This window comes from Vidua chalybeata, chromosome 22, assembly GCF_026979565.1.
Source record: "Vidua chalybeata isolate OUT-0048 chromosome 22, bVidCha1 merged haplotype, whole genome shotgun sequence".
Lineage (NCBI taxonomy): Eukaryota > Metazoa > Chordata > Aves > Passeriformes > Viduidae > Vidua > Vidua chalybeata.
Genome location: NC_071551.1, coordinates 5,907,817 through 5,935,617, shown reverse-complemented (window position 1 = coordinate 5,935,617; position 27,801 = coordinate 5,907,817). Strand labels below are relative to the sequence as shown.

The 27,801-nt window shown below is 44.4% G+C and overlaps 1 protein-coding gene and 1 long non-coding RNA gene across 7 annotated transcripts; one reads left to right on the top strand and one right to left on the bottom strand.

Moving 5' to 3' along the window:
• Nucleotides 1–1,107: 1,107 nt before the first annotated feature.
• On the bottom strand, nt 1,108–22,300 carry NADK (NAD kinase). 6 transcript variants are annotated; one of them, XM_053962708.1, is made up of 12 exons: nt 22,282–22,300; nt 16,908–17,121; nt 13,990–14,073; nt 10,584–10,713; nt 10,037–10,145; nt 9,685–9,770; nt 9,317–9,419; nt 8,347–8,498; nt 7,664–7,763; nt 6,550–6,707; nt 5,352–5,434; nt 1,108–4,287 (listed from the first exon to the last, which is right to left on the bottom strand). In XM_053962708.1, exons 2-12 carry the CDS (start codon nt 17,078–17,080, stop codon nt 4,140–4,142), a joined length of 1,326 nt encoding a protein of 441 aa, XP_053818683.1. In that variant the 5' UTR covers nt 17,081–17,121; nt 22,282–22,300; the 3' UTR covers nt 1,108–4,139. The 6 variants fall into 6 exon arrangements, with proteins under 6 accessions (XP_053818683.1, XP_053818681.1, XP_053818682.1 ...); XM_053962706.1 differs by lacking the exon at nt 22,282–22,300 and adding an exon at nt 20,795–20,879; XM_053962707.1 differs by lacking the exon at nt 22,282–22,300 and adding an exon at nt 17,285–17,373.
• LOC128798846 (uncharacterized) lies at nt 20,921–27,286 on the top strand. The gene is made up of 3 exons (XR_008434565.1): nt 20,921–21,004; nt 24,723–24,818; nt 26,821–27,286. It is a non-coding gene; the product is annotated as an uncharacterized LOC128798846 (long non-coding RNA).
• The last annotated feature ends 515 nt before the right edge of the window (nt 27,287–27,801 follow it).

Sequence of the window (27,801 nt, the reverse complement as noted above, 5' to 3'; positions counted from 1 at the left end):
TATCTGCAGGCAGCTGGACACTGCAAAAAGCAATTAAAATTAAAAATTTATTACAGCTTATTAGGGAGATTTACAAGGATTCTATCAAAACTGCTGTAATTTTTTTTTCCTCATCCGAGCCATCTAAATCAAAACTTCTCTTACAAATATTTATTTTTCTCACCTAGATCTCCTAAACCTGAATCAAATCTACTTTATCTGTAGCCCAAGGGAGGCATGAAGAGGTTAATGTGTGCAGGGGCTGACAGAGCAGCAGCTGCCTCTGTGACTTCATCCCACAAGTGCCAGTGGCAGCAGGGATTGTTGCTGGAAGAATTAAACATTTAAACATCACAACAAAACGTTTCCAGTCCTTCCCTCAGCCAAGCCCAGGCAGAGGGCAAGGCTCTGCTCTCACACAAAGCCTGTGCTGGGGCAGAACGAGGTGAAGGAAGTGTTTTATGGCCAAGTCACAGTGTCACTGTCACAGAAAGTGCTCTGGCCGTGGACAGCAGAGTTTGTCACCAGCCAGGCATGGAAAGATAGAAAACCCTTTCAAAGGTGCCTTGTAAACCCAAAACTTCACTTAAAAACAGCTCCTTTACCTGCAAAAGGCATCTCCTCACATCTCTCTCAGCTGCTGCAGTGAGTTACAGATTAATTATCCAATCAAAAGGCTCAAACATCATCATTAATCTCAAGTTCCACGGGAGAAGTTTCTAGAACTTCATCAGAACATGCCACAGGCATTTAAACTCCATTTTTAATCCTAAACTTCCCAGATAAAAAATATCAGATTATTTGACCATCTTATCTGACCCTTATATTATTTGACCCTTATCCATTTCTCTCCTCATATTTCTATTATTGGGCTTTTCAAAACAGCATTTAATGCAGCCCAGCTGGTTGTACACAAGATTTGTTTGAAGTTGCACTGCAAATCCAGCAATTATTTTGATACTTTTGAGGAAAACCTGGTTATCAGACATTCAAAAAACCCTTGGGTGTATTCCCAGAAAAGAGATGCCACTGTCCCATGAGAAGTGTCAAACCCCACACAATTCCAAGGAACTGATTGGGAATTCCCAATTTTATACTCTCCCCAGTAAAAGGGCAAATCGACCAATCCAACTTTACAAAAAGGTTTTATTGAAAGGATTGAAAAATATTTTGTTTCTCAACAATATTTAAAACCAAGTTTTCAATGTGTTAACAATATGTAACAGGATTTTTCATCTTTTAAAAATTCAGTACACTGCTTTATTCCCTACTACAGTTGGTAACAACTTCTTTAATTTCTACCAGAGGATAACTTTTTTTTTTTTTTAAACCACCAAATTAATTTCCCAGCTTCCATTTTGGCCCTTTGTAGATGAAAGGATTTGTAGGTGCCAGTGACTTACAAAGCCTTTTATTAAAAACTCTTAATCAGCAAACCCCCCTTTTTTAGCACAGTTTAACCAAGTTATTCTGAATAAGCTACATTAGCAAAACGAGGTTTTATTGCCAATAAATTGAGGTGCATTTCAGCTTTTTTCTGGTTCAGCTCCCCCACTCCTGGAGCAGTTCAAATGCAGAACTCCAGGGCTGCTCCAGCCTTGCTCTCCTGCAGTTTGCAGATTAAAAACCTTGGAAAGGGACTTTGCACACTCAGATCAACTTTGTGATGTATTAACACAGCCCAGGCTGTGAAAGCAGCTGGGCCAGGGAGAATCAAGGCAGCTTTTGGAGGAAAAGCCAGGACTGAAGTCACTGAGCCAGGGCTGCAGCAGCCACCCAGAAAATGCCTTTTCTCAGCAGGAATTCCATACAAGCAAAGCTGCAGCAGCCTCAGAGCCAGCAATGCAATTGCAGCAGGTGATAAATTGAAAGAAGAAATTTCAAGCCAACCCCCTAACGTAGATCTAAAGTAGTTCAGTACACTTTGATTACAGATTTAATTACCTGTGCACTCTGAAAATTAAAAGTTCGGCAATTTAGTCAAGAATAGCTTTACTATTATAAAAAGCATAAATAAAAAGTGCTGAATATAGTTTTATCTTTAAAAAAATACTAGATAAGGCTCATAAATCATTTCACCTCTGCAAAATGATTTTCCACTCCCCAGTGTGCCTAGAACTGCTCATTCTCCACTCATCCACACGTTTCTCTAGACACCATACCCTGTTCCTTCTCTCAATTATTGCATGTTTAAATAAAATAGTTCCAAAGCAAAAAAGCCTGACACTTCTCTAGTTCAAAAAGTAACCAGTTATCAAATAACTGAACACTCTGCTTAGGAAACCCATAAGCAGCTTCAAAACAGTGATAAAACAATTACTGCAGATTCAAGTGAGAGAAATCCCAAAAGCTCCCTGGATATTCTCCAAGATATCCCAACATCCATTTGGTTTTGACCAAATCAAACCAATATTCTATTTTACAAAATGTACAAACCAAATGTTAATTTATACCAATACTCTTTCATTGTGATTTGAATCGTTACCCAAGAGTTTGCTTCTCTTTTCTGGAAAAGTGCTCTCACCTGCATTTCATGAGCTCAGCCCAGGGCAGCATCCAAAAGGGATGAGACAATTACTGAAACCACCAGAGGACAACAGGTCAGGCAGAGTTTGGAAATGAACCCATTTCCCATTTCCACTTTGGACCACAGAAACAACGTAAGACAATCATGAAAAAGGTTCAGCAGAGATTCTCCCTCCGTTCCCAAGGAAATCCCACCTCAATCAGGAAATTCATTCCTTGGCAAGATTCTGCCACAGGCATTGAACAGCTCCTGTCCCTTCCTTTAGTGAGCGATGCAGCAAGACTTGAAAATGCTGAAATTTGGATAAGATGATCAAGAGACTGCACCACAGAGAACATAAATGTAAACATTATCCTTGGGTTTGCTATTTTGCAGTTAAAGTACAGTACAAACCCTTTCCCCCCAACCCCAACCAGTTCTTTTGTTGGGTTTTTTTTTTTGTTTTTTTTTGTTCTTTCATAAAAGCACATACAATAAAATATGTACAGAGAGAAGTTAGAAACATTTGAAAGCATCTTAAAAAGTAAATGTGAGACTTAGAATATCTTGAGTGTGCTGAAGGCACCGTTGCTACTCCACTGGGAATGTGTCCTCTCATTTCTCCAGCCCACCAATGCAGAATCCCACCCTGGATTACTCAGCACCAAGAGCTGGAAGGTATCCGTGGAAGTTGAGGGCATTCAGGATCTAGAATAGATCCTGACAACAGTGAATTCAGTAGTAATTGAAGTCCAGATTCTTCTTGAATCGGAGAATTATTGGAGATAATTATTATTATTATTATTGGAGAATTATTATTATTATTATTTTAACATGATAGTCTGTAATGCTACCATTTATCCCAGGGAATCAAACAAGAATAATAAAAAAAAACCAACACATGGATGATTCCCACCAAGAGGAAGTGCAGAGCTGTGAATTAGCTCAGCTACAAATCCAGAATAATTAATGCTCATCCCTGCTGTTTGTGGGTATTTCCACAGTGCTGACAGCCAAGGGTCAGCCACTGCTCAAATGGGCACAAGAGAAAGAAATGTATATATAAAAAATATATACTTTTTATTACTAATTCCATCTATTAATAAAAAACATCCTTTGTGGGTGTTTCTTCAGTGTGTCACACTTGCAAGTAAGAAAGTATTTTCTGGGCAAGGTGTATATAAGATAACAAAGAGGAGCTTTTTTTTTTTAAAGAAAACTTCTCAGAGCCTTTCTGTTCCTAGCAGTGTTAAATGGAGTTACAAACCTACCAAATGAGATTTTAATGCCACTTTTCTGCTGCCACTTTTCCCTGGTGTAGCTACATTCAGCCTACCATGGAACTGGTAAGTCAGAGGTTACAATCAAATCTGCAGATGTGGTTTTGGATAGCAGTCAGGAATGATCCACTCTCAGACTGCTCACTTGGAAGGAAATTCACACTGGATTAGAACCATCAGAGCCTTCCACTCCCACTCGTGATGGACAGGAAGGAGCACAGCCCTTCCCAGCCCCAGCATCATCTGAGGGATATCAACCACAAGCACAGGGCAGCTCCGGGGCGGTGCCTGCACCCAGAGCTCCAAAATCCAAGCAGAGGGGAGGAGGGATTCTGCCACATTCCACTGCCAGGAGCCCTGCTGGGTGTGGACACTCAGAATTCTTCCTCCTCCACGGCGAAGTTGTTCTGCTTCTTGCGGACGTTCCAGTGCAGGCACTCGGCCAGGCTCTCGAACCAGTCGCTCACGGGGTCCCGGAAGCAGATGGAGGGGAGGGGGTAGCAAGAGGTAGTGATGCTGATACTGCAACAGCACAGGGCAGTCAGGCAGGGACAGCAACAATCTGAGCAACCCCCAGGCTGTCCCCACCCGGCACAGTGCTGATTCACTGCCAAACAGCAGCTTTCCATGATCAGCCACCACAACTCCAGCTGCTCTCAGCTGGGCTCTGGGGACACTCTGTGACACGTCTGTGAGCCCTCCATGGCATCCTGCAGCCTCTGGCATCACCCACACAGGGACAAAGGAAACCCAAGGCACCACCTCAGCCTTTGGGTTTCAAGTTTTAAGCAACTAGCCCTAAAATTCCGGAGTGTAACCAAGGGCCAAACCTTGTGTTTGAATCTTTACTGGGCACCTTTCAGCTTCAAGTTTTAAGCAACAAGCCCAAGGATTCTAGAGTGTAACCAAGGGCCAAAGCTTGTGTTTGAATCTTTACTGGGCTCCTGAACTCCTTTATAGATGCTCCAAGCTCAGAGGAAATAAAACCTGCTCAGGATGGAGGGTTATACCAGCTGTACATTTTCCTTCATGGCATCTTGTGTGGGCCAAGAGGAAAAAGGATATCCTGAATAAGCAATCTGCCAATCTCCTTCCCAGAGCTGCCTTTTAACACCTGCACCACCACAAAGTGAACACAAAACTGAGGGACTTCACACCCTTCTGCTCACTCGAGGCCACAGCAAGTGACCAGCACCACTCCCAGTTAACCCAGTTTAATTCACAGGGAGTACTCCAGCACCTCTGCTCACAGGCAGCTCCTGTTGGTTTGTCTCTTTCAGAATTCCTAAGATTTATCTTGAAGTTAAAATTTACAGAGTTTTCTAAAGATATGCCCATCTTCCTTGCCAAGCATGCAATGTTTACAGAGTCTGAACATTTCACTTGCTTTTGTGGGAAGATCTGAAGAACTCAAGTTAGAAATTAAATCCCTTTAGTGCAGTTTGTGCTCTAGGAGGTGTTAGGGTTTATAAAAGCTTCTTTCTTCACTGCCAAAAACCCTTTTGGCAGATGTTAGAGAATGAGGGAGCTGCATGAATCAGGATTTTCTATACTTAGAGATAATACAATCAGAAAAAAGGTTTGACCTGTCTCCATGGCATATTTCCTGCCTCTTCCTTCCATCAAACGAAACCCACGCCGTGTTCCTGGCATCTGGGGAGAGCATAATCTGAAAAACAGGAATGGTCCAAAACTCAAGAGCAAGGAACAAACACCTCCTCCACCCTCCCTCTGAGGGAGAACTGAGTCCTTAGAATTCCACACTTGCACTGGAATTCCTCAGGTGTGCATGGCAGCAGTGCAGTAACACCACTCAAGCTCCAAACCTTTATTTTTTGTTTATAAACATGTTTTTCTATATGCAGTAAATCCCCTTTTTGTAAGTACAAGGTCATAACCCACAGAGACCTTCCAGTTCCAGCCTGTCCCTTCCTTCCAGTTCAGTTCCTGTAACTTTAATTCAGTTACAGGAGCTGACTTAGCTTTTCTTTCAAGAAAAATAATGAAGTTAATTCAGAAAAGTAGATTTTAATACATAATGAATCCAAAGCCATCAAATTTAGGAAGTTTGGTTCCTATTTAAATTATATTCCTATTAAAAGAATTAACTACCACTGGCCAGTAACACCCACTGACATGAAAAGTGGAGGCTGAGAGCTGTGCCATGAATAAACATTGAATTTATTTGTGAAACAGGAACAAGAAGTCCAGAATATACTCATTTCTCAATGCTGATCCTCTAACATCCTCAGGACAAAAGGAGAAAGGAGTTCTTCCTTGCACAAGAGTATTTGTCCAAAATACCCATTAACTAAGTCTATTTTATATTCAGAAAAAATGTCTTTTTTCTGCAAGACAACATTAAAAAAAACTAAACATTGAACTGCAGATAGTGCTACCAGTATATACTTAAGATCTGCAAAATTTCTGCTTGAAAGGAGAGATTTTGATTCCCTTCATTGATCATTTACAGGCACTTTAGCCAAGATTATGGAACACTTTTCAGAATGCAAATATAGGAATTCCCATTTTGTAGAATGCTACAGAGCTACAGTCCAGCAGGAGAAGTGTAAAGTATTCCACTTATATTAAGTGTGCAAACTCTTCCACTTAAGTGTGCAAAACTCTTCCAAAGAAAGGCACATTCCTGAACCACACTTGGTCTGATCCTGCCCCGAGTGAGAGGAAGCAGGAGCCACACGACACTTCCCACCCTCCTCACATTCCTGTGGCCACTCCAGAAGTTTTTAACCCACAAAGAGAAATAAAATGACAGAAGCCAACCTTGAGTTCCACTCCAGCAGGAACCACGATGGGTCTGAAGGACAGGGAGTGGGGGCAGATGGGGGTGATCATGATGGCAGGGACGTTGGGGTGGATCATGGAGGCTCCGGCCGCGGCGGCGTACGCGGTGCTGCCGGTCGGCGTGGACACGATCACCCCTGGGGACAGCAGGACAACAGGACAGGGCCATCAGCACTGAACCAGGGATTGCTCTGGGGGACACCAAATCCCACTGTCACCCCTGGGAACCAGGGATTGCCCTGGGGGACACCAAGAAATCCCACTGTCACCTCTGGGGACAGCAACAGGACAGGGCCATCAGCACTGAACCAGGGATTGCTCTGGGGGACATCACCAAATCCCACTGTCACCCCTGGGAACCAGGGATTGCTCTGGGAGACACCAAATCCCACTGTCACCCCTGGGGACAGCAACAGGACAGGGATATCAGCACTGAACCAGGGATTGCTCTGAGGGACACCAAGAAATCCCACTGTCACCTCTGGGAACCAGGGATTGCTCTGGGGGACATCACCAAATCCCACTGTCACCCCTGGGGACAGCAAACAGGGCAGTGCCAGCAGGATTAACGACCAGGGATTGCTCTGGGACACACCAACTCATGCTGTGCTAGGAAAGTGAACCTCTCTCCTTGGATTTCACAGCTCAGCTGCAGCCCAGCACACACAAAGTGAAAAACTCCCCCCTGACCCTGCCACGTGGTTTCAGGAGTTGCACAAACTCAGGTTACACAGTTTTGTAATAGTGACTTTCGTTTTTTTTCTTTACGGGTAAGAGCTTTAAAGATTAACTCCTTTCGTTCATGAGTTGAGATTGTTTGCCTTCAGCAAATCCCAGATTTCCAGGCCAATCTTTTCTGAGCTATTTCTTACCCTTAGCCTGAAATATAATACCCCAAAATATAATACTTGCCCTCACATGCCCATAAACAAAATCTTTCAGCACCTACAGCTTCACTATGGGAATGAACACACCCATTCTTTGCACACTCATGTTTGCTGTCAGCAGTGAACTGGAGCTCTGTTTCCAGGAGAGAAAATCCTCCAGGAAAACCCAGCCAGGCCCTGAGCTGGGCCAGGTGAGCAGCACTCACCATCTCCTTGCACCGTGGTTATCAGGTGCCCATCCAGAAACACATCCACGTTGGACAGGTAGGAGGAAGGGCCACGATCCACCACAACTTCATTGAGGACCTGCCACGACACCAGACATTACTCCAGCCTGCTGCTGCTGCCTTGGCAATGAAATAAATGTCAAAAACTGAAATGTTTTCCAAATCTCCTAAAGATTTGTGCTGATTTAGTACCTGCAAATTAAAGTCTCTTTACACTTCTGTCCTATCGAGTGCCAGCTGAAGTTTAAGAATTTACTTTTGAAGATTTAATTCTTAATTTTAAGTTTTAAAGTTTAAGAATTAGTCCCAGGAGCACCTAACAACGTGCAGGGTTTTTCTTGTCATTTTTATAAATCTTTGGTGTGTTTGACTTCAGAATTTCTACTTTGTTTTCAAAATAGAAGGAAGGTTGGACTCAAGCTTGGAGATGTTTTCCAGCCTAAACAATTCTGTGAAATTAATTCTACAGCAAAGTGTGAGATTAGCACTTGTGCCTGCACAAAGGAAGTGTGTGCAGCAGCTCCTCAGCATTTAGAGCACTCTGGGAGCTGGAGCAGCAAGGCCCAGCCCCACACTGCTGGGGGAGAGCTCTAATGAAACAAATACAAATTACAAACAAATAGATTGGGTTTTTTTTTTTTTGGCTTGTTTTGCCCTCTGACCTGATATTGCATAATTTGTTTGCCCACTTCTTTCTCCAGGTTTGCAGACACAACTCCATTCTCCTCTATGCCATTCTGCACTGTGGTTTTCTCCCTGTGCTCCTTCACCACCTTCACCTTGAGCCTGCTCCGGAGAACGAGAGCAGCGTTGCCTGGAGGGGAAACACAGGGAAAACACACAAAAATGAGATGCTGGCACAGGAAATAACCCCAGCAATGACTAACTCACTCTATGAAATGCCATCCAGCTATTCCTGAGCTTTCAACATTCCCAGTTTCATTCACAACATAATTGGCTACACTTGGCTGAAGCTCAAAACTGATTTTTAGTGGCAACGAGCAAAAATCAAAGCCAAATTTCAAGCCACTTTTCTTATTATGTAAAAAGAAAATTTAGATTTTATATAGGCATGATTAAAATGGGGAAACACTGTTGGGCTCATGTGATCTTCAGTAAGACAAAAGCTAAGCTTAAAGAAAATTAAAGTATTAGAAACATGTATTAAAAGAAAACATTCTAGGGAGAGTTTTAGACATCTTTTCAGGAATCTACTTTGGATGCAACTCAAATAACCTCATATTGAAGAAACAAAGAATTTATTTCCTCAAATATTTTATTTGCCTGACTTCTCAGTATTTAAACACTGCACTTTATTTCTATGCTTAGTTGCCATTTAATATAAATTCTACATTATCTTACACTTATTTACTCCATAAAGTGATTTCTTAGCCCTTTTTCTTTACAGAGCAGCACTGGATGGGTCAATGCAATGCAAAACTTCTGGTAATTTAAGATACATTTTTGGTAATTTAAGATACATTTTGGTAATTTAAGGTACATTTCTGTTATATTAATATTTCTCTTAATTTCAGATACATTTCTCAAGTTTCAAATCTTAAGGGCCAACCTAAAAAAGTTGATTAAGAAAAAGTAACAAACAAACACCACACCTTGTCCCCTTAAATTTACCTTCTATAACCTGAGTGACTTGGGACTGAAAATTCTCAAAATTAAATGGAGTAAGAAATCCAAGGGATCCCAGATGAAAAGCCATAACTGGAGGGACACTACCCTATCAATAAAGAAAAGAGTTTTAAAGCTACTCAGTCAAAGCAATCCATACTTCAACTATTTGCCTGTAAATATTGTGACTATTGATGAGACTTCAACTGTGTTTAATAAAAAAACAACACATTTGACATTCTTTTCACAAAGTTAAAAAGAGGGAATGAAGAACAAAAGACAAATGCTGAACTCAGCAACAAAGAGGAGAAAAAAGCACTTGTAAATACTTCCAAAAGAAAAGGTTTATGGGTTTATTTCCCATAAAAACCAACCTGGAAAAGTGAAGAAGCATAAAGTAAGGTCCCATCTCCTCCCAGGCATATGATAAAGTCTATCTGATTGGAGATATCATCATAGTCTAGGAGAAACATTTGAGATAAAAAGGTTTGAATTAAATTGTAGTCACAATCTTAATTTCCTAACAAAATTTAGGAAGAAAAATTACAATTTGCAGCATGCAAACATTTCCTCATAAATATATAAAAAAGCACAACTAAGATGTAACAACTGTCTGCAAAAGGCACAAAAGTTTTGCAAATTCAACTTAACAACTAAGAAAACACCAAGACCAAAAAAAAAAAAAAAATACACTCCAACTGTCCTTTCAAGAAATCATTTCCATACCTTCTCTGAAGGTGCAAAATTTCTTCTTCACTGGTCCAAAATTCTCATCATTAGCTATAGCAGGGTCTTCCAATACTTTTTTTTCTACATACACTATCATATTGTTCTCCTGAAGAGAGAAATTAAGCTTGTGAGGGACCTCCTAACAACACACTTGACTCTCTCCATGATTTCCATTAATTTAAGACATATAAATAATATTTACAGCCGTGTTCTGCATCTGCTGGGTGTTTTTAATGTGTGGTCTGATCCTAATGCACAGACCATTTAATAAATTAAAGCTTGGAATATAGATTACATGATACAGCAATGTGTTTGCTCAAGGCTTAAAGGTTTCAGCTTTTTATATCCCCTTCCTGTAATTCAGAACTGCAAACAGAATGGAAGTTTTTACTTTAATCATTTTAGTTTTAAGCTTCACACTGACCTTAACTTCTGCAAGAAATTTCAGTACACCCAGTAGCAGCGGGTATGAAGATTTGATTGCACAAATTCTGCACAGAATCAGCAGCTGGAGAGGGCTGAGGTGTAATTTCTATTTTCTCACCTCGGTGAGGTACACACAGAGCTCTTTGAAGGGCTGCAGCAGACTGGCATCACGGATCTTCTTAATCACAAGGACACTCTTGGGAGGTTTGTTCCATGTCAACCGCTGGCTTGCTGGATCCTGAATGTGCCTGGGGGACAAAAAAAAAACCCAAACATCACCACATTTTGGTCTGACACTGGTAAAAATACATCCTCCAGTATGGAGAACACAGCCCTACACACCAGGGCAGGAAAAGGCAAGAATTCCCTTTGCAGTGATGTTTCTGAGGAAAAGGCAGTAATTCCCTTTGCACTGATATTCCTAAAGGAAAGGCAATAATTCCCTTTGCACTAATATTCCTAAAGGAAAGGCAATAATTCCCATTGCAGTGATGTTCCTGAGAAAAAGGCAATAATTCCTTTTGCACTGATATTCCTAAAGGAAAGGCAATAATTCCCTTTGCACAGATATTCCTAAAGGAAAGGCAATAATTCCCTTTGCACTGATATTCCTAAAGGAAAGGCAGTAATTCCCTTTGCACTGATATTCCTAAAGGATAGACAATAATTCCCATTGCAGTGATGTTCCTGAGAAAAAGGCACTAATTCCTTTTGTACTGATATTCCTAAAGGAAAGGCAATAATTCCCTTTGCACTGATATTCCTAAAGGATAGACAATAATTCCCATTGCAGTGATGTTCCTGAGAAAAAGGCAATAATTCCTTTTGCACTGATATTCCTAAAGGAAAGGCAGTAATTCCCTTTGCACTGATATTCCTAAAGGAAAGGCAGTAATTCCCATTGCAGTGATATTCCTAAAGGAAAGGCAATAATTCCCATTGCACTGATATTCCTAAAGGAAAGGCAGTAATTCCCATTGCAGTGATGTCTCTGTGCTTTGTTAATGATTCTGGTCTCTGCTGCCCTGTGAATGACCTTTGCCAACAGGGACCTGAAGAGAAGCACCACAAAAGCTCTCAGAAAAAGTTCCTCAACTGACTGACACCACTGCTTCCTCTTGTTTTAGTGCTGACTCAAAGGAGAAACATTCAATTAGAGGATCTGAAAAAGTCACAGCATAATTATTTCCCCCATCTAATACTCTAAGTCAAACAGCTTAATGTAAATTTAAAATTCATTTTATTTCAGTGCTCACATTTGGGATACAAACACAGCAGAAACGAAAGGTTAATGCAGGGCTCTAATACCAATAATGCTGACAAGAAGTAGGGATTGCAGCACTGAATAAACCCAGAACTAGCACCAGCTTCATTCAAACAAAAGCCATCTGCCTGTTTCAGCTGTACTCACCAATTCCACGCAGTTCTATTGAATGAAAAGTTATTCATAACTTGCTTTAAGATCTTCATGTTTCTTTCCAGGGTTCAGGCAAAAGGAACAGCTCCAAATAAAATAAAAGGCTGAGGCTTTTATCACTTATTAGTAACAGCAACCTCAGATGAATACATTTTTCCCTGAAAAATGTTTGTTTCTTCTACTGAAGATTTCAATCAGTTCCAATAAAAAGTTGTGAGGCTTCACAAAAAATCCTGTGTAAAGCTTGTATTCCAGATCCTCAAGGCAAGGTTTCATAAAGAAAATCCCATTTCAAGGAAAATAAGCAGGTATTTGATTTCCCTTTCTCTCAAGAGCACAAGCCCCTGATCCTTTCTTCACTGAGTATTCATTCAATTCATCTGCTCATCAAAAAGCAGATTTGCAAGTTCTAGAGCTGCTGGTTGTATTGAAAGAGACACCCAACATTTCCTAACTTAAGCCTGCACATAAAAACTATGATCTTCTGTTAAAAATAACCCCTCCAGTGAGGAGAGTTTAACAACATTACCCACAGCAGAGGGGAAAAAAAACACCAACAAGGTTTTGCTTGTTTTTAAAACCCACAAAACCTCGTGTGCAGCAAAAGTAATTTAACAATTTGCTTTTCAAACAAGTCCTTGCCTTCAGCAGCCTGGGGGCAGCTCTGCTCCCAGCCCTGCCTGCCCAAGCTTTTCCCTGGCACAATCCTGTGCCTGTCCTTATATCCCTGTGCTGGGCCAGCCCCTGGGAGGAGCAATTCCCCAGGTCAGGCGGGTAAACACAACCTGGGCTGGCTTTGAGCAGCACTGCAGCACCCCAGGGCTCTTTACAGCACCAGGGGAGAATGAGGAAGCTCTGAGTTGCCAAAGGGAGGGATCTGTGTTAGACTTTCCCAGGAAAGGGTTGGATATCACCAGGAAGGTTGCAGTCTGCAGAGGTAGAGATTTGGGCAAATAAATATTGACTGCACGGTTAACTGGAAGGACAATTAAATAAAACTTTTTTTAAAGGGGCAAAAAGCACAGAATGGTTTGGGTTGGATGGGCTTTAAAGCCCATCCAGTCCCACCTTCCACCATCTCAGGTGGCTCCAAGCCACGTCCAACCTGGTCTTGGTCACCTCCAAGTGGGGCAGCCACAGCTCCTCTGTGCCAGGGCCCCAAAAACCAGGGACCACTACCTTGGTTAAACCCTGAATTTCCTCACCCGGCCAAGTCAGGCCCCCATTTATTAAGGATGTAACACCTGTATAGAAAGCAACACTTTATACCACCCAGCCTACAAAATTTAAATGTTTATTTGCCTACTAAGCAGAAACCAGCCCTTATTTCCACATCTATCAACAGTCTAAAAGCAAACTTGCTTTAACTGAAAGTACCAGAGACCAAACAGAACAATTGAAAGTACAAATTCAAACATCATCACCAAGGGAGGGAGAAGGCTTCCCTCAGATTTCACAGCACACAGCTCCTCTTCCTCCCCTTGTGGTGCAGAAAAGAATTTTTATTGAGCTAGAAGTATGAGAGTTGCCCTTTTAGGCAGCAAACTATGGACTGCAGGCCATGCCAACTTGGGAAAGCTGACCCCAGGATGGCAATCAAGCAACATGAAAACCTCTAAATACCAGGTAAAATACAAACAGTGCTGAGGGAGCTGGGGTTGTTTGGAGAAAAGGACACTCAGGGGTGACCTTATCCCTCTCTACAGCTCCCTGAAAGGTGGCTGTGCTCAGGTGGGGTTGGGCTCTTTCTCCAGGAACTGACAGAACCAGAGGACACAGTCTCAAGCTGCACTAAGGGAAATATAGGTTGGATATTAGGAAAAAGTTTTTTACAGAAAGGGTGACAAAGTTCTGGAATGGCTGCCCGGGGAGGTGGTGCAGTCACCATCCCTGGGTGTGTTTAACAAAGCCTGGATGTGGCACTGGGTGCCAGGGTTGAGTTGAGGTGTTGGGGCTGGGTTGGACTCGATGGGCTTGAAGGTCTCTTCCAACCTGGCCATTCTGGGAATTCTGATTAGGGGGTGAACAAAGTGGAGTCAGTGGAAAAGCAAAGTGGTTTTCTTTGCCACACAAGGAGCACAGTGCCACTGGTGGGAGGAGTACTCACATAATCGTTTTAGGATTCTGCAGCATGCAGGCCTTTGGTCCAAACGTGGTCACTGGGCATGGTCCATGCAAGGAGCGTGTTCTCCTGAAGGCAGAGAAAATAATCAGTGAGTGAGAGAGATGTGCTGCCAAACTGGGGCTGGCTGGCTGCTCAAACACCAAACCCTCCTTTCAAGCAGCTGCACAAAAGCATTACAGGGCAAAGTGCATTTCTTAAACCTCTGTGTGCTTCCCAGGCAGGGTAATTTTACAGATTAGCTCTTATATTTCCAATGGCTGTATCAGTTCCACTGCTGCAGGCACAGGAACAATGCTTTTATTCTGTGATTCTCACAACACTACATCCTACCTAAAAGTACATTTTTTAGAATGGCTGAATCTGGTATAAATAGAGCTAAAACAGCTCAGTGAATGCTCTTCCCCTCACTGAGGGCTTTGGGTTTCCCAGTGTGTGACTTGACAAGGAGCTCTCCAACACCTCTAGATGTTTTTAGCATGGTCAAGTCACAGTGTCTTGGTCATTTAACACCCTTAATAAATTAATCAAACAAATTCTTCAGCTCTAAGGCACATGGAGATTTGTATCTGCAGTATCAAGCTGCAATTTTGAACAGGCTGAAAAAAGAATTGCTGTTTCCCCCATTTATTTCTCTAATAAAGTATTTGTCTTCAAATAAACAGGGGCTCTGAGGTGTCATTTATCCTCAAAATTGAATCCCACCAGGACACAGGGTTATTCCTGGCTCTAGGATGAGATTATCTGGATAAAGTCAGAACTCTTCTGCCTCACCTCCCTCCCAAACTCCTCCAGCCAAGCTGGAACTGAGAGCACAACTTGCTCAAGCCACGGAACTGTTGAAGCATTATGTGACTGCTATTAGAATTATTCCATTATAAAGAAGGGGGAAACATTTCTTTCCTGAGCTTAATTCAATCACATCTTGCTTGTAACAATCATCACTGCAGAGCCTTCTATTGTGTGTTACAAAGTAGCTCAGACCAGCCTGATGACTCACTCCTAGAGCTAAAAAAACCCTCAGAAATTTAATAAAAATCAAAACCAGATCACAGGTTAAACATATAATTAAGGAACAACAGCAACATCTTATCTGTTCCTTGCCTAATAAAATATGCCAGTCTAAGATTTGAATTCCAATAACAAAACCGGAATAATTTCTTTTCCATCTCTAAGTCCAGGCATGACTGACCAAGTCAGATAAGAGCATTACTAAGTGTTTTATAAAGTTTACCTTACTGATATTAAACCAGAAAAATGAGCAAGGGCTGACATAACAAGAGATTAACATGTCTGTCAATAAGGGCAAAGGGATGATAAGTCTCTATCTACTTGTAAACAATTACCCTTGGCATTAGGATGGTTAAATAACACCCTGGCAGCATCACCTCCCACTTCTTGCTCCACTCCAGCTTCTCCCAGATAACTGTAATTTCTGCCTTCTCCCAACACAGGTCATTATTTGATGCCACTCCCAGTATTTGGCCAAATTCTGTTTCCATGTGAAGCTTTAAATATCCACATCTGACCTCCATGACATTCCAAAAGCTTCCTCTTCAAGCCCTAATTAATAAGTGGTGTAAATTCTCCCTGAGATTCCACATGGTTTTATTAGTGCTCAGTAAAGTGCCTGAGTGAACAGAATTTTAAGTTATTCCTAGTCAGGCTGCCTTTGCTAAGAATGAGCAGCAATGCCCTGGAAATTATACATCTTTTAGGGAAATCTACTTATCAGTTCCCAGCAGCTGGGCAGCTACCTGGAGCTGAAGAGCACAGAGGAAGCCTGAGAGCAGCACTTCCTGCCAGCCTGCAAAATGCCTTCAGACAATTTAGCTCTGCAGTGAATACAGCCAGAGAATGACTGCAGAGCATCCTAATGAAGGAAAAATCTCAGAAGCAATTACCCTGATTCAAACCCACAACAGACAGAGCACTTCTGGCTGAAAAAGCAGCTGTTTAGCTAGAAAATAACACACAAAAATTTGGACCACATGGTCTTCCATGCAGATTGACTGAAAGGTTTGAGTAGAGAAGGGAAAACCACCAGTTTTACAGCACAATTTAAATATCCAGTCTTACACTGGCCATACACACATCACCAGAGCTCCAACAGAGCACAGCCCTCAGAAGACATTTCCCAGAAGCATCAAATACACTGAACTACAAACACAGAGCAGTTATTTTCCTAACCTTTCAAGGCTTTTAGTTTGCCTCCCTTCACCACAAACCCACCCCCTGTGCCCTTCAGCCTCACCCGTGTGTTCTCTTGCCTCCCAAGAACATTGCTACCAGCAAAGCAGGAGCTCTGAACAGGAATTGCATCTGCTGAGCAGCTCCCTCGTGGCTCTGCCCATGCTTTAGGGACAGTCACATCACAAGGAAGGTGAAGTCCTGCTGTGCCTCCCACAAGATCAAGACACGGCACTGCCCCTGCCCGCCGTTCAATATTTACAGCGGGTCCAAAGATCACCAAATCAGAAGTTCTACCCACCCTGTCCACATGACAGGAGCCTTGCAATGAGATCAGAAAGTTGGCTCCAAAAAAAGAATGGGTGTTTCTCACTGCTCTGAAACCGTCTGCAAACACAAAGTTACTTTTTGCTGCCTCACACACAGCACTAAAGCTCTGGCTTGAGCCTTTGTAAAAGTCTAAAGAATTGTCTCTACTGTTGACTGATTATTTTTGGGAGACTGTGAGCTCTGCAGACACCTGTTTTGACAAGCCATGAAAACTTTGATTCTGAGTCTGCTCTTAGTCAACACCCCACCTTCAACTCCACACCTTCATTTTGAACCTTCCGAGGCACATTTTAAGAATCCCTCATGGCCATATTAAAAAAAGCCACTAAAATCTAGTTAACTTCATATATTTTAGCAGCAAGGGGAAGAAGCAGGGGCCTCACCTGAATTCTTTGGTGCTTCCAAGGGCTGGTGAAGCTGACAAACTCCGTGACTTGGCTCGGCCCCGGCTCGTGCTGCCCCACTCCTCATCGTCGTGACACGCCGAGCAGTGGTAGGCAGAGTCTGAGCTGCCATCAGCCTTGCTGGCACACAGCTTCTCCCGACTCATCTCCATGCTGGAACTGCAGGAACCTCAGCCAGAGAGAAATCCAATCCCTGCGGTGGAGAGGGACAGGCAAAACCTCAGCGCCCGCAAAGGTAACGGAGCTTTCCTTTAAATTCCAATTATGGGTTCAGCTGGCTCAAGGAAAAACAGAAGATTTGCTAACACAAACCCTCCTCTCTCAGTAGATAACATGCTGAACATCAAAAAAATTACTGGAGTTGTGCTTAACATCAAGGAGCTCCTGGAGTTGTCCAGGAGATGAGCTGGTGCTTTGAGCCATTTCCCTGCTTCCTGCAGCTCCTGCTCTGTGGTCAGCACTGCTGACCGAGGTGGAGCTCTCCCAGAGCCCCCACAGTGGTTTTTATAATTGCTTTTCAGCAATTAAATTGTTTTAAAGTCCCTGCAAGAAAATCTGGAGGAGCATGTTACACTCAACACAGTTCAGACACACTGTTAAAGACTTCTCCAAAGAATCTGGGAAGTTCTTCAAGGTAATCAGAAGTTCCTGGAATTAAAAATGACCAGTGTGTTCCCAGACTGAGAAGAGGCCCAGCACAGATTCGTGTCTTCAGTTACACAGGAGATAAAATTAATTTCTTTTAGCTCTTTAAAAGAAAGAAAAGCTTTAAGTATGTGCCAAGGAATCAAGGCACAGGAAAACTATGAAGTCTCCTATGAGGTGATACATATATTGAATAGATAAAACAGAATACTCTAAGAGCAAAAAAAAAAAAAAACCTGTCAGATGATGCAACAGAAATAACCTTAATAAGCCTCAGCTTTTAAAATAAAAGAGGTTAATACCAAGCTGAGGAGAGACAAAAACAAGCTGGAGGACAATACATAAGTCTGTAACTAATTTTTGACAAATTGGGAAGATGATCCAAAACAAACAGGACAAAAGACAGGCAAATGTGCAGTATTTCAGTTCCACAAACAAGCAGCACAAATGAGAGACAAACAGCTGGTTAGAGCACAGCTTTGCAGAGGTAAAAAAAAAAAAAAAAAACACAAAACCAAAACAAAACCCAAACTTGAAATAACTGCAGAAGTTGTAGAGGTCTTGTGGGCAAGTTCTCATGATTACTTGAAGTGATAGAGAAGAAATCTTATCAGAATAAAAATGGAAAGCAACTTTCAGTGTATGAACACTAAGCCATAAACAAATAGTATCCATGAGAGTGCAGCCCAGAGGAACAGCACATTCCTCAAGTCAGTTGATTCCAACACAGGGAGAAAAAAAGCTGGTTCAGGGTTCAGTAAAAATTTGCAGATGTTTTCTCCAATGGTTTCATCACTTTGGATGAAGTTCCCACCTCATCCTGAAGAGAGAGGAACTAAACATTGGTGCAACCATGAAAATGGACTGCAGCTCTGGGAAATCATCACACAACGAGGAGATCTGGGGGGAAAATCCCCAGGGAATGGCAAACCAGAACCCCAACATGCAGATGACCATCAACAAAATGCAGCTGTAATTTTAGACTCATTATTAAATTAAGACAGCACCACCACCTAATCAAATTAGAAAGTGCTTTTGCTCCTGCTGTAGTTTAGGCTGACCTGAGGAGAGCATCACTACAAAGAGGTGCAATTACTGCCAGCCATTAATGATTTATAGCATCCTGCCCTTGAAAGGTATCAATGGTTAACTGGGGGTTGCTCATTGCTGTGTCACCTGTGACGACCACGGCTTGGGAAACAGCCATTGCAACACACCTGCAATTTTGTCCAGCTAAGATTAGCAAAATGTACCTCTATTTTTAGACAATTCGAGCTGATATATAAATTTTGTGCCCATAAGTTGAGCAAGGGAGGCAGAGAACAATAATTTATGTAATAAGCAAGATGTGTTTCCATGTGACTTTGACTGAAGAATGTTCATCTGACAGATGCTGACAGTAAAGAAAATCAGATTAGCACGAAACTGGAAGTAAGAAGTGTACAGACATACTAAATACAGCCTAAGAACTTGGTATTCCCTCCATGTAATACTTTCCAATTCAGGATGTTTTAACTACAGCTTACACCATGTACTGTTTAATTAACATTCCCTCACAAGACCTTTATTGAATAAGCAGACTTGACATAAGACAAAACTGCCACTGAACAGCTTCCAGGATTGGATCCAAAAAACCTTTAAGCACATGGTAACAAACTCATGAAAAGGCTGCTCTGTTTTAAATCATGTCCAAAACAAAAACAACACAAGAAAAGCAAGTATTTAAATGTCCAGCACTGCAGAATGATGGACAACTGAGAAAGTGTCAACATTTAACAACAAATATCTGTGATGGTGACACAGCGGCCAGGTGAGTCACCACTCACACGTATCCAACTCCAGTTTTATTGTAGTTTCCCATTTCTAATTTCACTCTAGATCCCCTGAACAAGAACTTCCCAAGGGTTTCATCAAACCACCTTTATACAACCCCATGACATCCCCCAAAGGAGCTGCAAGGCTGCAAATCACCGAGGGATTTAATTTTATTTTATAACGACCATGCTTGTAAGCTGTTCTTTCGTAACAAACTTTTCCCGTTAAACACCCTGCCCTAAATCATCCTGGTTAAAGGATTACTGTAGGGTCCATCCTGACAAAGTCCTCGCAGTGCTTTAACTCCCCTCCAAGGCTGCAGCATTTGTACTGATTTCTTAGAAACTATATCAATAACTCAAAACTCATTTTCTACTTTATTATTGACTTTCTCTTGGGGCGTAAGGGGACAATGTTCTATCCAAAACTGTACCTCTTGTCCCACTGCTACAGAGCACTGTGTGCTTTATCACTCTGCTCTGTGGAGCTTTCTTTTGTTGTATTTTGCTGAATAAAGCACTCCAGCAGAGGTTACATGCCTGTGACTCCATCCCGAAGGCACTAAACCCCCTCTCACACACACACAAAAATGAAGGAAGAACTCCATCAGACAGACAAAGCTTGGTTTAGTTTAGAACTTCATATTCCAGTGTGCCTGCAGAAAACCAAAACCCCTATTAAAACCAGGCAGTCTGGCAGCAGTTACAATTTTAGGTTTTGATTACACACCCAAATGCTATTTCCACCAAAAACCCAGGCAAGTCTGACCATCACGTGTGCACGGACCAGGCAAAACAAGTCCCTTTATTAACCCTTCCTCGGCGGAACCCCAGCACGGACCGGGCACGAACCGCCCAAAGCCGGGGCCGGACCCTCGCGGGGCAAAGAGCGGGGCCGGCCCTGCGGGAAGGGTTATTCCAGCCTCGGGGGGCAAACAGCGGGGCCAGCACTGCGGGAAGGGTTATTCCAGCCTCGGGGGGCAAACAGCGGGGCCAGCACTGCGGAAAGGGTTATTCCAGCCTCAGGGGGCAAACAGCGGGGCCGACCCCTGAGCCATCCCTGCGGGAAGGGTTATCCGGCCTCGGGGCTGCTCAGGGGGATCCCGCGGGCTCTGCCGGAGCCAGCCCGGAGGGAGCGGGATGAGGGAATGCGGGCACTTGGGACACAGGCGGGCACGGAGCGGGCCCGGCGGGGACAGGCACCGGGCAGGGCACACAGGGACACGCACCGGCAACGCGCACCGGGGGGACAGAGGGACGCGCACCGCGGGGACAGAGGGACGCGCACCGCGGGGACAGAGGGACGCGCACCGCGGACACCCGCACCGCTCCCCCCTCACGGCCGCCCGGCCCGGCCGCGCCGCCCCGCGGGCTGCCCTGCGCGGCTCCCCCGGCGCCCCGACTCACGGCGTGGCTCAGGGCCGGGCCCCGCGGCGGTGCTGGCGGCGCTGGGCGCTGTGAGGGGCGCGGGGCCGGCGGACCCTGCGCGCCTCCATCGTCCCCTCCCCGCCACCCCCGCGCAGGCGCGGTTCCGCCGCGGGCCCGGCGCGCAGGCGCGGAGCGGGGCGGCTGCGCGGGGCCGCCTCTGTGCCGCGGGGTGATTAGCGATAATTAGCGGTAATTAGCCGCAGGTGCGGCGCGGGGGCGCTGGGTGGGCTGTGGGTGTGTAGCGGCCGCCTGAGTGGCCGGGATCGCATCGGGTTATACCCGCGTTGGAGGTGCCAGCGGGGGACGTGGGCAGCGGAAGCGTTCAGCCAGCCCAAGCCCCTCACACCAGCCGACACCCCCCGAGCCGTCACACCGCCAAATTCCAGCCATCCCACACCCCTCACACCCCCCGAGCCGTCACACCGCCAAATTCCAGCCATCCCACACCCCTCACACCCCCCGAGCCGTCACACCGCCAAATTCCAGCCATCCCACACCCCTCACACCCCCCGAGCCGTCACACCGCCAAATTCCAGCCATCCCACACCCCTCACACCCCCCGAGCCGTCACACTGCCAAATTCCAGCCATCCCCTCCCTCCAACCATCCCATTCCTCCAACAATCGCCCACCCTCACCTCCAGCCATCCCACACTCCTCACACCACCCCACACCCCCCGAACACCACCGACTTCCAACCACCTCACACCTCTGGCTGTCCCTTCTCTCCAGCCATCCCACACCCCTCACCTCCAGCCATCCTACCATCCCACCCCTGCAGCAATCCCACTCTTCCTACCTCCAACCATCTCAACCCTCCAAACATCTCAACCCTCCAACTGTCCTACCTCTCACCATCCCATCTCCCACCCTCCAACCATCCCATCTCCCACCTCGCACCGCCCCATTCCTCATCTCCCACCAACCCATCCCTCCAGCCGTCCCATCCTTGCACCCACCTCCCCTCTCGCCATCCCACCTCCACCATCCCATCCCTCCAACTATCCCACGTCCCACCATCCCACCCCTCCAGCCATTTCACCTCCCACCATCCCACCTCCCACTCTCCAACCATCCCATCCCTCCAACTGCTCCATCTCCCCTCATCCCATCCCACCCCTCCAGCCATTTCACCTCCCACCATCCCATCTCCCACTCTCCAACCATCCCATCCCTCCAACTGCTCCATCTCCCCTCATCCCATCCCATCCCATCCCATCCCATCCCATCCCATCCCATCCCACCCCTCCAGCCATTTCACCTCCCACCATCCCATCTCCCACTCTCCAACCATCCCATCCCTCCAACTGCTCCATCTCCCCTCATCCCATCCCATCCCATCCCATCCCATCCCATCCCATCCCATCCCATCCCATCCCACCCCTCCAGCCATTTCACCTCTCACCATCCCATCTCCCACTCTCCAACCATCCCATCTCCCCCCATCCCACACCCCAAGCATCTCACCTCCACCGAGCCCTCTCAGCTCGGGCACAGACTGCACCATCCCCTGCTCTCCTCCTGCCTTTTGCCCTGCGGCTCCCACCACGCCCTCGGCCAAGGGTGTGGCTGTTGGCACAACCCTCACGCCCTGCTCACATCTCCCTACAGTACCTGTCACGAACTTTTACCTTAATCTGGCCTTTCATCATCGGGTCAATGCCCTTTGACACAAAACTGCTTGACAGCCCCACACTCCTCTCAAATACAGACATAAAGTGGAGAAATGTAAAAAAAAAACCAAAAACAAAAACCAAAAAACATTCTCCAGGCTGTACTTGAACTGAAAAAAATATAAAAGGTTCTGGTACCTCAAAATCGTCAGGAGCTTTGTCACAACTTCAACAGAGGGAGGATCAAGCCCCTGGATGGATGCCAGCAAGAAAACAATTCTTCAGTTACCAAATCTATCAGGTTTTGTAATTTCAAAATTGCATCTTCTGCTTTTAAAGAGGCCACACTGATGGGATAAATCACACCAGGATGAACCCACACAGTAAGAGCAAGTTACACCATAAGAGAATGTGGCACTTGGGGATTTTTTTTTTCTTCTTCTTCCTTTATGTAGTAATTTGTTTTTGGGGAACCAGGGAGCTGTAAATAACTGATGGTCAGTAAAGGCTGAAACAAACCTGAAAAAGAGGAAGCAGTTGCTAGATGTGGGAAAATACCATTGGCCATGTTACACCACTCTTGAAAGTACAGGATTTTGAAGCAAAATTTCTCTTTAGTCCTTCATTCCAGAGGCCAGTGTGCAAGGAATTAAGGCAACAATACACAGCTCCGTGGAGTGAATGATATCTCAGAGCCTCAAATGTCTTTATTGTGCTGAAAGGGATTCTCAAAGTGTAAAGGGACACCAGAACATGACGCTGGGCATGAATTCAGCTTTAGGGAGTCAAAGCATTGCCTTGAAACCCAGAGTGAAAAACCATCCCAGCAGAGATGCTCAGACACAGGAGCTCTGCCAGCCACCACTCACTGACCAAGGCTGGCTCTTGGGATGGACTTTTCCAAATTCACCAGGGTGAAAGTGGTAAATCCCCACTACAGCCACGACAATTTACATTGGCTGCTCAAAAAGAAACCCTTCCAGTGGCAGGTTGTTCTTCCCACAGAGCAGCCGCTTCCCTGCTCTTGCTCAACATTTTGTAAGAGGCCTGAACTCTGCAGCAGGAGCAGCTCTTATCCCTGGTAATTGGTGGAGATAAGACTGCTAAGCAGCTGAGCCTGTCCTATTTATAAAAGGGCTGCTGTTAAAACAGCAGCTCTGAACTGGGCAAGTTGAGCAGCGACCTTGGGAGCTCTGCTTGGGTGTTGGGATGAGTTGGCTGTGACAGCTCTTCCCTCCCCAGACTGCAGTGACAGGACAAACAGAAGGGTTTTGGGTCCCTTTTAAACATCTCCTCCCTGACACCATGAGCAGAACGCTGAAGCTCAGCACTCTAAGCCAGGTTGTGCTTCCTTTCTCTCAGGGAAGAAAACAAAGAGAAATGTTGGCAGGAACTTGAGAAACGAGCATAAAAACATTCTGCTTTTTACTTTTTCCTACTGGGGTTCTCAGTTCCTAGAAGTAACAGAAAAGATAATTTCACCAAAATGCTGTTGTTTGACAACTTGCACAGATGTGCCTGGTACAGAAGCTCAGTTCAGCCTCCACCTACACCCCAACCCTACCCCCAACAGGAGGCATTTCCACTGAGCAGGAAGCAATTAGCAAATTGTCTCTATTAACATCTAGCAGAGTGGAAGAACATAGTTCTTACCTCTCAACCCTAATTTCAAGCAGCCTCAGATGACTCAGAATTCCTGAGGGATCACGAGAAGTAAAAAAGTACCACAAAGCCTGAATTCTGATGGAGATGGTGGCATGTGGATGTGACAAATAAATTATTTCTCAATGGTGACACACTGACACAAAGACAGGGAAATGCTTTTCATTATTTAGGCTGATTACCAACACCTCCAATCGTTATGTTAATGTCACTGTCCCAGTTTTGAGGCTGAACTACATTAATTGACTTGCATAAGGGTTAATAAATCTGAGATGAGCAATTGGGAATGTTGACCTGATACCCAAACTCCATCCCCAGATCATCTCTGGCAGTGTCAGGGTAGGACTGAGAGCTGCTGGCAGCCAGGAAAGCAAAGTTAGGTAAGAGAAATGGAGAGATTTTGGAGAAGTCTAACATGAAGAGGAGTATCAAAATCTGCAGCCAGGACTTACCTCCTGTCTCGAAGCAGGATGTGGAGGAGAGAGACATTTGAGATTCAGCTTGGGGTGTTTGGGAGGTGCTCTGTGTCTCCATGAGTGACTATCAGAGTGTACTTTTCTGTCTCTAAAACAGATAAAATCAATTGCTTTCCTCTTTATCAATCTTGTCAAAACTGTAATCTCCCTGACACAGGAAATGCATCATTGCATGCACCCCAGAAGTGCTCAGAAGCGGATGGGTTGTTGAGGCCGTTGAGCAGGACGGGAACAAAGAACTCCAGGTCAGAAGGTAAAGAAAATGAACTCTCCTTTATTTCAAATGCACCGCTCTGTATATAGAGAACATCGAGAAGACTCATTTCATTGGTCTTAGAGTAAAAACATCCCCCACCATTGGTGGGCAGTGAATGATGCACAGTGGCAGAACATATCTATAAACAATGTGAACAACAAGATCGATTAGAGAATTATTTACATTCTTTCCAACTGCTTCCCAGGCTCTCGCCTGGTTAGAAAACCTTTCTCTTTCTCTCTGACTGAGCTGAGAATACCCACAGGTTGTCACTTGTAAATAAAAATAATTTTAAGAAACTGCTTTACTTATCACACCATTTCACTGTTCCCAGGAAAACTGGTGATTCTTTTGAGGAAGGACCTTGGTTCATGGCAGACCTTGATTCTTTTTAGGAAAGCAGCTTGATGAACTGGAAAATGTAAAAGCTTCCGGTTGCTTCATTTTCCAGATGTTTCTGCAAGCACAGTCCTGCAGCCCTGGATTTTAAACCAATTTACCAGAGAGATGTGCAGCCCAGAGGAATGAATTATCTTTTCTGTAGGATCCCTCTAAAGCCAAACACCCCTTAAACCTTTACTAGGCTAAACTTTCATGCTGGCAAAGTCAATGTTGTCTGCAATACTGGGTAAAGGGAACTGTGGGGAAAACCTCTTGGTTTTCTATAAAACACCTTTGGAGAGGTCTGGGAACTGCAGCTGCTTCCTGCCCAGGAGCCACCAGTGCTTCCAGCATTTATGGCAGGAGTTCAGGAAAGATGGCAGAATTCCTCACAGAACTCCAGCTCTCAGTATTTCAAGGAAAAGGGCTTATTTCTATCTGGATACCTGGATTATCATCAGAACTATGAAATAGAACTATGAAAGATGCATTGGAGTAGGAGCCACGAGGGGTAATTTTAGATGATTGGCTTTAAGGCATTTACAGCATGGTGTGGCAAAAGCTGATAGGCCAAGAAACACTTATAGTGTATAATAATTAAGAAACAGTTAACTTCTGATTGTGATGGTGTTAATTGTAACATCTGTATTGTCTCACCCTTCACATGGGACTGAAAATAGAATAAAAGTTTTTCAAAAACCTCTCAGCTGCCCCATCTCTGGGTCAGAAAAGGGCTTAATCCAACACCCAGCACCATCACAAACTGCTCAAAGATACTGAAATTGCCAGTCCAGTTACCAGCTGGGCCGTGATAGTGGGGGGGACTCGTTGTTCTGGGGCCTTTCCTTGCCAGAAGTCACCCAAGTCGAGCGAGCAAGATAAACAGCCTCCTGTAAGAAGGGAGGAAGTTGGGTCACCAGCTTTCATAACTGCCCGGGCTTTGAAAACAGCCTGAGGAGTGACAGCAAGAGTGAGATGGATTCCTCGTTGTTATCATGTGTGCCCAGGCACTGGCAGCTGTGGAATGGGCTGAAATAGCAACAGGCACAAGATCCACAGGTGACAGGAAAAGTAAAATGGCCAAACCCTGTTTTTGTTGCTGGCAAGGGAAAGAATTATCACTGCAGGCTCTGTACAGGTGTCAAACACCATGTTCTTGTGCCAAAGGGAATAAAGATAGTGGGGGGCTCATTCTTTTTTTCTAGGCTGTCACAGCAAAACCTTATCCCAAACCAGCTGGCTCAGCAGGTACCAGAATCCTTGGAGCACTGCAAACACATCCATGCTGCAGGGAGGCTGATCCTTGTTAGCTCACCAGGAGTTAACACCAATTTCTGCTCTCAGAGCCTCCAGGGAGCCAATTTGCAGCTTGGTCATTACCAAAAATTTCCTTGCAGCCCTAAGACTCCGCAGTTTTAAGTTTGAGAGCTTTGTTGTCCCCAATTAGCAAAGTCACTGCCATCACCTCACTGTGTGGCTCTGCTCCATTGCAGTTGTTGGCTTATGAAACACTCCACCCTTGTATTAAACTCTGGTTAAACCCTCACAAAACAATCCAGGGATTAAAAAAGCTGCTCATCCTCTTGTAATTGAGGCTCTTTATTCCTTCGACCTTCAGGTTTGTGCTGCCCTGGGAGATATTTGATAGCACAAGAGAGAATTCTGAGCAGTGGCTTGATATTACCAGGACACTTAAAAAAAAAAAAAGAAGTTTAGTTTTCTTTTTGAGAAACCTGAAATCTTGATGGAAGATCTTCAAAAGTAAGTGCCTGAATCCAATTTGCTGATGAGGATCAGATGGAGATTTTCACCAAGAGGAGAGTCAAACTAAGGCCAGTGCTAACACAAGGTGGACTTGAAGAGACAGAATTAATGCTTGGAAAAAGTCTCTGCAAAGGGAAAAATTAAATTTAATTCTGAAAACAGAAATGTCCAGTTGATACAATCAGAACAACACAAATGCAGAGGAAATCAGTCTGGAATCCAGAAGCTTCACCACAAGGTAGGATTAGTTCTGAATATGAGCTTTACATCACACTCTTGTGACTGTCAAAAACAGAAATGAAAAGAGACTGGTCTCTGCCAACTTCTACTTCATTTGCATCAGAATTCTCTATAGCCCAGCATTATTAACTTCTTCTTTTCATGTTTTCAACTCCCTTGTATTTTGCAGATGCTCAGATCACAGATGCATTTGAAAACCTTCCCATTCAGCCCCTTTGTTCTAATTCTCAGAAAGGTGATGCAGATATCCTTTGCCTCTGCACAAAAGGAAATATACCTCCCCAATACCCCATATTAAAAGAACATCCTGCACTGTAGTTAAATGATTCTTTTTCTTCATAGAAAAGAGCAGGGTAATTTTTCAGATGAGAGAATGACACACTCAGGAGCTCTGCACCTGCATTTACAATAGCCTGGGTAAAATTACTGGTCCTGCTGCCTCAGACAGAAGGCTGAGAGTAACTGTGGCCCCCAGTGAAGCCTCTCCTTTCCCCAAAACATTTTAGTAAAAAGTACCAGAAAGAAAAGCACCAGTCTGTTCTGATAGGACTGGTTTGTTCTCATGGTTACTAACTAGCTATGCTCAGACACCCAT